The sequence below is a fragment of the Fukomys damarensis genome, unplaced genomic scaffold (assembly GCF_012274545.1).
Source record: "Fukomys damarensis isolate Sample0158 unplaced genomic scaffold, DMR_v1.0_HiC HiC_scaffold_39, whole genome shotgun sequence".
Taxonomy (NCBI): Eukaryota; Metazoa; Chordata; class Mammalia; order Rodentia; family Bathyergidae; genus Fukomys; species Fukomys damarensis.
In genome coordinates, this window is record NW_022900951.1 from 33,325,026 (window position 1) to 33,338,281 (window position 13,256).

Below are 13,256 nucleotides of genomic sequence, written 5' to 3' on the forward strand. Positions count from 1 at the left end.
CTTCTGGGTACTCCTTTGCAGCTTACCTTAAAGTCTTTGTCTGCCAGAGTCCTCATTAGGAAACTGTAACTCAATGGATTCTACACATACAACTCACACTTCCCTCAGCAATGATCAATAATAAACTACAGTAAAGGCTTGAACAACCAACGGATGGGAGCAATAAAGAAGGGATCAGGGGGCTGGGGATTTAGCTCAGCGGTTCGGTGGCCTGCCTTGCAAGCGCAAGGACCCGAGTTCAATCCCCGGTACCACAAAAAACAAAAAAAAAAAAAAAAAAAAAAAAAGAAGGGATCAGTTATATTAACCTATATAACCAAGTATAACTCACGAGGGACAAAATTCTCATTCTTAATTTCCTTTTCTTTAAGATATATGAGTTATAAATATGTCAATCACTTCTATTCATGAAACTCTTAGTTCTTTCATCTCCTATGTCATCCCACTAACCACTAATAAACTCCTTTCCATTAACATTACAAGGCATTAGGCCTGACACATACATGATTAAATACATTCATGACACAGTGGGCAAAGACAGTAACATGCTTAGTTTAGGATCACTGCAACTATAAGTTACTTAAAAGTGGGGTAATTTGGGTGAACCAAGACTACTGAGGAAAAGAAATACCAACAATTCTTATTCTGACAAAGCTCTAGCTGGTGTTCCTACAGAATCATACCACACATTCTAATTCTACACTTTTACAGATGAAGAAACAAAGGCTTGCAAAGGCTCAGAAAGAGGCCCAGGCTGATACAATATGAAAGTACAAAGCTATACTAGGGCCCAGTCTCAAAAAGACTAGGCCAGTGCTCTTTTAACCTGAATATTATGCTCATAGGAGCTACTCCCTCTAAAAAGCACACAAAGATGCTGCCAGGGAAATGTAAAGAAATGGGTATTTAAAAGTTCAAATACTGAGATGGGTATACTTTAGAACATCATTTCAGTATTTGTGGTTGATTATTTTCTCGAGATGAATGCCCCTACCTTTAACATTAATAACTTGAGTCTAAGAGTTTCTCTTCTTCATGGAATGTCCTTATAAATTTCATTTATGAATGCCATCTGTCATCCATCTTAATCACTTTAAGTCTACTTTTTATTTATTTATTTATTTATTTATTGTGCCGGGAATTGAACTCGGGACCTTGTGCTTGAGAGGCAGGCAGTGGCACCACTGAGCTAAATCCCCAGCAAGTCTACTTTTTAAACAACAATTATTTGGCACATATACATTATCAAAGTATTAATTCTACTCTAGAAACAATAGATGTGGTGGTTCACAGAGTCAATTCTCTCCACAATTCTGGTCACAAATGAACTAAACGAGAACCAAACCAAAGTTCCCCATAAGGTGAACATGGAACCTAACCACTGAATTTGATTCGGTTCTCCTCCAACTTGGTTTGTGAACAGAGCCATAGAAAGAATCAAGTTCATGAACCAAGGTAGCACTGTATTTGGTTAATTAGCAAAAGCTTCCAGAGATCCATGCAGCTAAGATTCAATTTACAACTGTCCCAGGAAATTTTTTACTTACTTTAATTCTAGTATTTTTTCTTATATTCTTTCTCATTCACAGGGAATCAAAAGTACAAAGAATTCAGCTACAGAAAATTCACTGGAAGTTTACCATCAAAATTTTCCTTGATAAAAGTATAAGAAATCTCTCATGTTCAGATAGGGGAGTGACTAGTAAAGGAGATCAACTGAAAAAGGAACTGTGAGTACACAAGAATCAAACAAACTAGCTATATTACACACACTGAAAATTTTAAAGAAAGACTGAAATTACTCTAGTGGAAATCTAGCCTCTCCAAAATCCAATATTTAATATTAGTTTTTCTTTTCAGAAAAAACTACTGGCTGTAAACATGTAATCTTTATTTTAACTGAAACATTCTGACATGCAACAGACAAATTGAGAATTACAGGATAGTTAATGAATACATTGAAGGCAAATAACAGATATGAAGAATGAGGGTTCTAACAGTACAGTTAAAGCTCAGAATTTAGAAGACTTCAGAAATACAGAATTATAGAAGACAGACAGTAAATCTATCACATTTGAGAGTAAACAACATTTTATAAAGAACTAAATTAATTTTAAAGTATAAATTTTATTTCTTAAAAAAGTTTTTATGCAAATAGTGCAAATCAGCCTCTCAAAATGAAAAGAATTTAAGAATTAGAAGAGACTATAAGTCATTGCATCTCTTCCACTCCATTTTACAAATGAGAAAAGTGAGGCTCACTAGTAACTTTAGCTGATAAACACTTTTTTTTTCCTCATTGAATTTATTGGTACATTTTAGGTATACAGTATAGTTTTTTTGTTGTTGTTGTTGTTTTTGAGACAGGGTCTCACTACGTAGTTGAGACTGACCTAGAACTCACTATGTAACCCAGGCTGGTCTCAAACTCACAGCAATCCTCCTGCCTCAGTCTCCCAAGTGCTGGGATTACAGACATGCGCCACCACGCCCGGCTGGCTGATAAACACTTTTATATACTCGCAAATAATACATGTAAGTTAATTTCTACTTCATTATCCTGACATATGCCTAGACAGTAACTTAAAGAGATTATATGAACCTCAGTCTCAAGTGCTGGGATTACAGACATGCGCCACCACGCCCGGCTGGCTGATAAACACTTTTATATACTCGCAAATAATACATGTAAGTTAATTTCTACTTCATTATCCTGACATATGCCTAGACAGTAACTTAAAGAGATTATATGATTATGATCTCTAAGTACTTAACACAGTAGTCACTTTGTAGATTTTGGTCCAAAAGAGTCAAGAATAGAACTATTCCATTAAATGTAAATTTTTCATTTTCATTTTAGAATACCATCCATTCTTATAAAATTATTTTATGTGATACGTAAGCTATAATCAAAGACCACAAAAAAAAAAACGTGCTAGGAAATTTATAAGAAGTCAGAAGTTCTGATAGCCCTTAAAGATCTATACTTTTCTTTTTTGGTAATGGGGACCCAACTCAGGAACTTGTGCTTACAAGCAAGTTCGGTGCCACTGAGCTAAATCCCTGGCTCTTTTGTTGTTGTTGTTGTTGTTGCTGTTGTTGTTACAGCATCTTGCTATGCAATTCAGGCTGGCCTTGAACTGACTATTTAGCTCAGGCCACCTTCGAACTCAAGGTGATCCTCCTGCCTCAGCTTCCCAAGTACTGGGATTACAAGCAGGATTTGTACTACTTTTAATGCTCATTTACTTATTTATTTGGTACTCGGAATCAAACTCAGGACCTTGTGTTTTCCTGGCAGGTGCAGCATCACTGAGCTAAATTCCTGGCCCTGGATATATATATATATGGATATATATAGCTATATATTCTTATAGTATACTTCTATTTCCCAAATCTGTCTTTAATGAGGAATGTATAAGGTTAATTATCTGATACAACCTCCTAATATTTTCTGGTTAGAAATTTATAATACAAGGTTACAGGTTAAGAGGAATCAAACTTTATCACTGTTTTCTGAGGCCACTGATCCCTTAACAAAACTGACATTAGTTTCTTTTTTGTTTTGTTTTGTTTTTTGAGACAGGGTCTCACTATGTATGTAGTTCAGACTGGTCATGAACTCACTATGTAGCCCAGGTTGGCCTTGAACTATGGTAATCCTCCTGCTTCAGCTTCCCAAGTGCTGGGATTATAGGTATGTGCCACTACACCTGGCAAATGTCTCTTTACTACATGTAAAAGAATCATGATACAAAACTAGTTCAATAAAATGTAAGGAATACCTATTACATGAAAGACACTCAAATGATTTGGCTGGCCAGAGTCAACCCAAACTTAAAGGTGGTTATTTCAATTCCAAATAATGTGGCAATACATTATTCCAGAATTTTTTGGAACCTGGCTGTGTACTGTCTAAAGATTGTTTTGGCTGCTCTGCCATTTTGAACTTCTGCTCTTTCCCCTTTTCCTCTGGGTTGGTAATCAGCTTGCTTTGATACAGTCTATGTTTGTTATATTTCAAAGATCCTTTTATTTTGCTCACATTTGGTTTTTTTCCATCACCCTGCCTTTCATTCTTTTTACCTTTCTCTTGGTACTTCCCCTCATCTCCCTTATTGTCTAGCTCTTCTTTTCTTTTTTCCATCTGTCCTATTTTCTTCCCCCTCCTCCCCTTCTTCCTCCCCTACCTCCCCTTCTCCTTCCTCTCCTCCCCTTTCTCCTTCTTCCTCTCTTTCCACTTCTCCCTCTTCTCCCGCCTCTTCCTCTCCTTCTTCCCTTTCTCCTCCCTCTCCTTCATCCTCTTTCCCTATTCCTTCCTCTTCTTCATTCTCCCCTTCACTATCTTCCCCCTCTTCTTCTTCCTCCTCATCCTTCTCCCCTACTCCTTCCTCCTCCCCCTCTGCTTCTTGCTCTTCACTGTCCTTCCTCCTCTCTCCTCCTTCCCTTTCATTTCTTCCCTCCCCTACCTCCACTCCTTCAGTCCCTTCCTCCTCTCCCTCTTCTGTCCTTTCTCTTTCTTTTCCTTTCTCCTCGCTTTACTCTTCACCCTTTCCTTTCACCTCCACTTCTCCTTCCTCCATCTCTTGGTTTCTTTCTTTCTGATAGCCTCTGTCTCTTTCTAATTCCTCCTGTACTTCATTATCCCCCTTTTCCTCCTCCCCCCTTCTAAGTCCTTCTCTTCCTTATCCAGTTTCTCTATTTCTGCTGCTCCCCGATCTTTATCCCCACCTCCCCTAGCCACTGCTCCACTCTTGAACTACACTCTTCCCAGATTTCATCCCCTCCACCTTCAGGCCCATCCTTGTCCTCTCCCTGTGACGCTTCCTGGCTTTCACTCACCTCTGCTCTGTCTGTATAGTCATCTGACAGGGTCTCTGCTTCCTCCTTTCTTCCTCCTTGAACCTCCACATTTCTCTTATGTGCCTCTAACACTTGCTCCTTTACTGAAATTTCTTCTAAATCCTCTGTTTCTTCCTGTTCCTCTGGTATTACTGGCAAGCTGTTATACTTAAAAGTACATTGGGCCAGAAAACTGGATACTCTGAGATTAGCATTAAATTCTTGTTTGTTCAGTTGTCTTTTGAGCCACAGGTCGTGGTCAATTTCCACTTCATCACCATCGTCACTACTAAATTCTATTGACTTGGGCTGCTGGAAACTGTCACCTTTACTCTGCTGAGTGTGGCTTTCAGGTTTCATGTCACTTTCTGTCTCTTCTATCAATTCTCTTTCACTGTCAAAGATAACATCTTCCTTCCAACTTTTCCTTTCCTCAACGAAAAACTCATTTTCTTCACTCTCAGAATTCACGTCTTTATCTGATAAATCATCAAATAATGTATATTTTACACATTTTAGATTCTTTTCCCCTTTTCTTATATCATTCAGATCTGCCACTTCCATCAGCTCAGTTTTTATATCAGAGATTATTTCTTCTGCATCATTTTTCTTTATTTCTTTAGCATCAAGTTGATCAACACCACTTTTATTTTCATGACTAAGTATCACTTTTTGCAAATACTTTTCATTGGTGTGGATCTGAGGCCCCACCTTATCTGAGCCATTACCTAAGTCCTCATCTGAAAATGCTTCCAAAGTTTCAGCAGCTTGCATCATGAAGATCCCTTTTGCTACCTGTTTATATGCTTTCTCTTTTTCCATTTTTGACATTTCTTCATTTTCATATTCATTACTATCATCACTTTCAGTACAAGCTGTATGCTGCATCAGTTTCTCAACTGTGTCTTGATTCTGTAAATGTTTTGAAGTAATTGTCATACTACTATTAGTGGATAAAAGTAACTTATCATCTATAAAGTATTACTGACAAGATTTTACATTTCTATAAGTTTTACAAAGAAAATAAAAATTTTTACTTTTACTAGTCATTTTGCTGAGGTTTTGTTTCCTTCAGGAATAATTTGTGCCACTCTCTAGGTCTGTGGTACATCTAATTTTTATTTAGTAATACACATCTGTTTAACTTTCAATTCTTAATACCTACATTAATTTCTTCATTAAACACGGTATCATTCATATTTATTCTCTGCTCCTTAACATATTAACATATCATTAACATATCAATCCCTATATGATTCATTTCCAGACTCTTTTGGGAAGATTATTTTTAAAAATTGCATTGTTCTTGAAGCTCAGTATGTTTTCTACCTTCTGTTACCATTTTTATTTTATTTGTAATTTTCATTAGTTTCTTAAGTCCATGAAATTCACAAAATTAAAGAAAATGAAAATTAAACAAATAGCTGATTTCTACAGAAAAACTTAAATGAAAAGTATACATAAAATTTTAATCTACATATTAAACAATAATGAATGAATTATTTTTTCCAAAGCAAAATCTTTATATGGGTTTATATGGGTTTTCACATTTTGGGCTCTTCCTTTTAGCTATTGTTAGTATGTTCATTGTAATAACTTGACATGAAAAAAATCACTACCAAAAAATACTCAGGGTAAATCAAACATTAAGATCTGAATAATATACTGACAATATGAAATGATTTCCTGTCAAACAAAATAAGGCAAACCCAAATTGTTGAACCAAATTCTCCAAGCTAACAGACTTAAAGATCTACTGCATTTAGGTCTCTGGCTGGTAAAATCTCACCAAATAAAATCTACAAATTGTACTGAGAAAGGCCTACAACGAGGTTTATTTTTTCCTCAAAGAAACTATTAAAACAGGAAAAGTTATAAATTAATAAGCTAATATATATTAATAGTATTAATATAACAAATCTCTTTTACTCAGTAAAATAGACTGAGTAAAGCCTAAACAGATTATAGGAAGTATGAAATATATACATACATGTAAACACAAATATAGATATGTATGTATATATATATATATATATGCATGCTTATAAGGAAGTGCTTTCCTCTTCAATCTGTTCTCTAGCATCTCGCAACTTGAAAGTTCTTTCGAGATCTCTAAGAGATATAGTCTGCTCAGTACTCATTTCTATATGTATGTGCCTTTCCCTTGGATAATAAAGCAGCATAGAAAAGGCAAAACTCAGAGTGTAAGAGAAAAAGTCACAAGAAAGATGGCTGTATGGAAGTATAGACTAATAAAGACTGGCTCTAAATTTACATAATTTAGCAAGAATCTCTTCAGTTTCATTGGTATTCGTTTTAAGGACTTGTAATAATAGCATATGCACTAACAATATAATTAAATGCTCTTGATAAGCCTTTCTCCCTCAATTCATTTTGCTGCTATATTTTCCTAATCCCAAACTCCCCATTATTTCACTCCACTGGCCCTTAAGGCCAAGGAAAGAATTTCAGGGGAGGTCTTTATTTCTCCAGGATTATGGAAACTAGACTATCCCTTCCTTTTGATATCTGTTATTAATTAAAGGTATCTTTTACTCACGAACAATTTTTAATCTCAAAGTTTATTTTAATCATGTTTGTATGCTATCCATTCCTTGATAAAGCCCAATCCAAAAATTGGAAAGGTCATGCTCGCTTCAGCAGCACATATACAAAAATTGGAAATGTGATTATCAAATTTTTTCACTAAATCACACTTTAAACTAGAGAAGATGTTAATATCATCCAGTAAAGTCAACCTAGTATCATCACTCAAAGTTATACTCAAAGTCAGAAAGCCACTCTGATAAATGGTAGCCTCTTCCTGTAAATATGAACAATTATAAACTATTGCTTGACAACAAGAAAACTAATTATTCCAGCAATGAAATTCTATCAATTTTGTTGCATCACAGAAAATACATACCAACAGAACAAGCCAAATGGAGGTCATCTACATTGTACTCCTCTAATTTTTCAATTCTAAAGTAAATTGCTTACCTTTCTTATGTTCTTTCAAGAAATCTAAGAAAAATAAACTGTTCTTATTCATATAATAAAAATAACTCCATATTATACCTTTTGTTTTTGAATTGGCAAAAATTGTAATGACTTGTCATTGGAGTTCAGGCTCACCATGTGTGTCTGAAATAAATAAAAATATATGTTCCAAAATGAACAAAGATTATATGTATGATTATATATGCATACATTTTAAATATATACAAAATGAATGCAAAACTGTTCAGATAGTAATATAATCTACTCTCGATAGCCATCTTAATGATATGACAGAAACAAATTTTATTGTATGAATTCTACCTCATAAAGTTGGTTAAAAATCAACAAAATGAAACAAAAACAAAGCAGCCGCTTCTTGAAAAAAATAGAAAGCAAACACACAAACATGATGAACTAAAATTCAAGTCAAATGAATATATGGATAGGTAGGAAAATATTACCATATTTAAGACATCAGTAGTTTCTCCCAAGCTTTCTGAATCTGCTGATGAAATATTTTCTGTCTCTCTGTCTTTTGTCAATTTATCTTGAAAAATGTCTGAATAATTAAAAGGGAAAAAGGAAATCCAGATTTCAACAGGAAAATAAAAAGGAACAGTACAAAAAATAGAAACTATTTTGTAATACAGAACAAGAGTGTAATTTTACCAAAGGTCTTTTAATCTCATGGCAAGAGTTAAACAGAAGTCATTCACAGTAACATGTTTTTAAAACTTTCTGAAAGTTTCAAAACTTAAGCAATGAGACAACTGCTTCATTCATAGGGACAGGCAAACAATATTCCTTAGGGATAAATACTACCCAGGGTTAGCCCTCCTGACATTCCTACCTTGAGTTAAACTCCCCTTGCACACTGGACCAGGTTGATATCTATGTGTATGGTGAACTTAACAGTGCAAAGGTATTGTGATGTCATTGTAGCTTTTGTCTTGGATACACGCATGCATTCTCATTCTCATTCAGATTCAGATTCTCCCTCCCCACATCTTATCTTTTCACTCTGGGGCAAAACAATATGAACAGAGAAGCCTAAGTGGCAAGGACTTTGAAATCTTCTGTCAATGGCCAAGTGCCAGTCAAGGCTTCAGATAACTGCCTCATCTGGTAGTACAACTGCAATCCTATGAAAGACCCTGAGCCAGAAAATCCAGCTAAGTTGTAGCAACAAATCACTAGTGTAAGCACCTAGGACCTGTCACAGAAAATTACAAGTTACTATATCATAAAGCAGATAATTAAATGTCATAAGCTTTATAGTGACCTTATATTTTTTTCAATTTCTCACTATCTCCTCTTTGATCATCTGTCCCTTTATTTGAAGGAAGCTCCTTAATGAAGTCTGCTAAAAATGGTGGGCTACACTGATCTCTGTTTTAAATCTACACAATTGAATGAGCAAATAGTCATTTAGTGCTTATTCCATGTGAGGTAATATGTAGAGATAGCAAATGCTAATTCTTTTGTTTTTATTATTTATATTTAAGGTGTACAACAGCTGTTTTGATATACATTTACATTTAATAAAAATTATCAATGTTTTAATTGCCAAATGTTACTAAATTTATAGTGTAGAAGGGAATGTAAAACACATGATATAGGGGAAAGAAATCAAATCCAAATGTTTGGAATCAGAAAAGGTTTCACTACAGAAGCACACAGGATGAGTAGTGTTCTGACAGATGGAAACGGAGGTGAAAAAGGAAAAAATGAAGCCCATTCATAATAAACAAAGGAGCAGGGGGAAAAACGACATACAGGGAAGCAGCTTGTGTTGAAGGCTTCCCATGTACCAGTAACACAGGCCTTTATACACACTAGGTTAACAAAAGTCAGTATTAATATTTCATTTTATAAATTCAGGAAAATAAGCTTCAGTAACATTTCTGGAGCCCAGTGTCAATCTCAGATCTGACTCTATAGCCCATACTCTTCAATGAGTCATATTCTAAACTGCTTAGTTTGATCAAATTGGGTCAAGCCATATTTTCTCCAAAGGGCCACATAGGAAATATTTTAGGCTTTGTGAGCCATAAAGTCTTGTCCTAACAATACCTAAAAATGTAGCATGGAAGTAGCTATAGACAAAATATGAAAGAACAGGTATTGCTGGGTTCCAACAAAACTCTATTTACAAAACAATGTGGATGGCTAGATGTGACCCATGGACCACAGTTTAGAGATTCCTGATAGAAATAAAGGTTATAAGACAAAGATCATTGAGAGATGAAGACAAAAAAAAGATGAAAATATTATAGGAACATCTTCACTGATTTTCATAAAGATCAGTGATTCTCCTAAGACAGTGAAACAGATAGGAATTGAACTGCATCTAAGGAATAGTAACATGAAAAGTGTTACACAGACAGAATGTAGAGGGCAGAGAATATAAGTTTAGAAAACAGTGCAATTCATTAACGCTGATTTCCTTGTGTCAGGACTTGACTGAGAAAACACGTTACCACCTGATCTTACCAACAAGCACACACAATTACCTACATTTGTATCCAAGTTCTAATTTTCCTGTTAAAATGTAGAGCATCTTTCCTGTAGCAAAGATTGCTCTATATGCCAGGCTCTTCAGTCTTCTGAGAGCTCTGCATCCTGTTTCTTGGGCTACCAAGCTGTTTTGAACACCTCCACTGGCCTACAAATGTGCTCCAGTATTTCTCACCACTGATTCCACAGTTCCATCTAGCTGCCAATCCAGAGGTCTGGGCTACTTCATGACCAAAGAGACAAAATAATGATCTAGACAGCCTGTCTTTCACTTTCTCATTCCTCATTCATGCCTCAACTGTTAACCTTCTAGCTTCTTTCCAGATCTTCCCCTGGAACTGCTCTTGTTGAGGTCACTGGTAAACTTCATGACACCAATTGCACAGAGTATTTCTTTCAGCTCTTTTTCTTAACCTTTGAGCAATACTTTGCATTTATGACCCTACTTTTTAATTTCCCTCCTCTGTCCTTATTCGCCGATAAGTCTGAAGGTTTGTTGGTTCTCCCTCTTCTACCCTCTAAATGGTAGATGCATTTAGAACTACAATACTGAACTCACTTCTCTTCTGACTTTACTAACAGATGATTTCAACAATTGCCATGGATTTTAAATACTGTATCATTTATTTGATGATTATTTTCAAGGTCGTATCTCTAGTCCAGAACTCTTTTCTGAACTTTAGGCTTGCATTCTCAACTGCCTGCTTGATGTTTCAATTTGCACACCTCACAAATAGAGTCAATTCTTAAATTTCTTCCTCAAACTTGTCAACCAACCTCTTGCATAAGAATTAACCTTGATTTTCCCTTAATTTCATACATATGTGCAATCTATGAGTAAGTTTACCAAGTCTAGTTAGACCTATGTCTGAAATGTATTTCAAATTCGTCCCTTCTTTACATCTCCACTGCAAACAGTCTGGTCCATACACCATTACCTCTTGGAAAAGGCTGACAAATACTCTTTCTACTTTTTCTATGATCCATACAGAGGCAGAGTAATCATCTTAAAACATAAACTTGATTAGAATGCATCTGTCTACTTTAACACATTCATGATGGGGTTGTAATTCATTCACATTCTCACCGCCAGGCAGCCTGAACTGGTGGTACATGCATGATAGTCCCATGCATGACTGTACTATTTCTACCACCAGTGGTACAAGCTGCCTGATGGACAATCATGCACGTACCACTAGTGGTTCAAGCCAGTGGGAACATGTTAAAACCCATTCATTGCTTATTAATATACTTAAGAAAAACAATAAAATCAAATAGGCCTCTTCTGGCTTATAAAATGAAGAATAATTTTTCACTGTGTCTTTCTCTAACATCATCTTTTCCTGCTGGGTGCATCACTTCCTAGCCCAACTATTCATCTTTCCCTTATAAATGTCCTCCAAATCTTTGTCTGAAATCCACACATTCTCTGTGTGCCTTTCTTATCCTTATGTTTTAGCATAAATGGTACCTTCTGAGCAAGAACTACCCTGCTCCATTTTCTTCCATTATAAAGACTAAAGTCTGCCAATGATTTAGAAAGTCACATTATAAATTGGCTATAACTTACAAATTACTTGTTATTATGAGTTTTAATAAATAGTTACAACAAGATAAGGGATGGCTTTTTCTTCTTGATCCAGCTACAAAATTATGCGTATCTTCACATTTAAATCTCTTAAAGTGGAAAACAACATTCCTCAAACGATAAACTTCTTTTTTCCTTTTACACACTGCTTGTCAGAATCTACTATCTTTTCAATGTCTAGGGCTGAAGAGTGCCACTGATACTTACTAAAAGAAACCACCAACAGAGTGAAAAGACAACCCACAAAATGAGAAAAAAACTTACCAGCTATTTCTCAAAGGACTAATATCTAGAATATATAAAGAAGTAAAAAAAATCAGACCCCCCCCAAATTTAAAGCCATAATTCAAAAATAGGCATCTAAAATGAATAATACTTCTTAGCTAAAGAAGTACAAACAGCAAATCAATATATGAAAAAATGTTCAACATCATTGGTTATCCGAGAGATGCAAATTAAAACAACAATGAGATTCCATCTCACTCCAGAAAGAGTGGCTATCATCAAGAAATCAACCAATAACAAATGCTGGTGAGGCTGTAGAAAAAGGAATCCTTTTCCACTGTTGGTGGGACTGTAAACTGGTACAACCAATAAGGAAATCGGTATAGAGATTCCTCAAAAAACTAAACTAGAGATTCCATTTGTCCTAGCTATTCCTCTTCTTGGTATCTTCCCAAAAGGGTTAACAACATCATACCATTGCGATATATGCACATACATGTTTATAGCAGCATAATTTGTAATAACTAAATCTTGGAAACAGCCTAGATGCCTATCAATGGATGAATGGATAAAGAAAGCGTGGTTCTTATATAGAATGAAGTACTACTCTGCCATAAAGATAAACTTGAGACACTTTTAGGTAAATGGATATACCTCGAGATCATACTTTTAAGCAAGATAAATTGGATACATACATTTAAATACATAGTTTCTCTTGTGTGAGAAACCCAAAGTATAAATAAGGACCAAAATGGATGAAAGATCTTAGGAAGTAGGAAGAAAATGTCCAAATGAGAAGAACAAGGGAGGGAAGAGGAGGCAGAGAAAAGGAAAAAAAGAGAATAGAAGGAAAAATGAAAATAGAGCTTTTATAAATACGGAGGGGAAAACGGGTTAAAGGGAGGGTAGGAGAATGGGGAAAAAAGAATAATCAAGATATGTATTATATACAGGTACAAATTCCCTATGATGAATGTGATCATTACGTATATCAAAAGTATACTAAGAAAATTATTTTTTTAAAAAAGGAATTATTCCCTGGTACCAAAAAAAAAAAAAAAAAAAAAAAAAAAAAAAAAAAAAA

The 13,256-nt window shown here is 35.2% G+C and overlaps 1 protein-coding gene across 3 annotated transcripts in view; it reads right to left on the bottom strand.

Moving 5' to 3' along the window:
- The window catches only part of Rpgr (retinitis pigmentosa GTPase regulator), a 54,951-nt gene that overhangs the window by 12,810 nt on the left and 28,885 nt on the right, over positions 1-13,256 (bottom strand). For 2 of the 3 annotated variants that reach the window (XM_010636203.3, XM_033760307.1), the window contains exons 12-14: positions 8,304-8,401; positions 7,921-7,986; positions 4,843-5,754 (exon numbers count right to left, since the gene is read on the bottom strand). In XM_010636203.3, coding sequence (XP_010634505.1) covers positions 4,843-5,754; positions 7,921-7,986; positions 8,304-8,401 — 1,076 coding nt within the window. The remainder of the gene's footprint in view (positions 1-4,842; positions 5,755-7,920; positions 7,987-8,303; positions 8,402-13,256) is intronic. The other variant, XM_010636204.3, reaches the window with a different exon arrangement.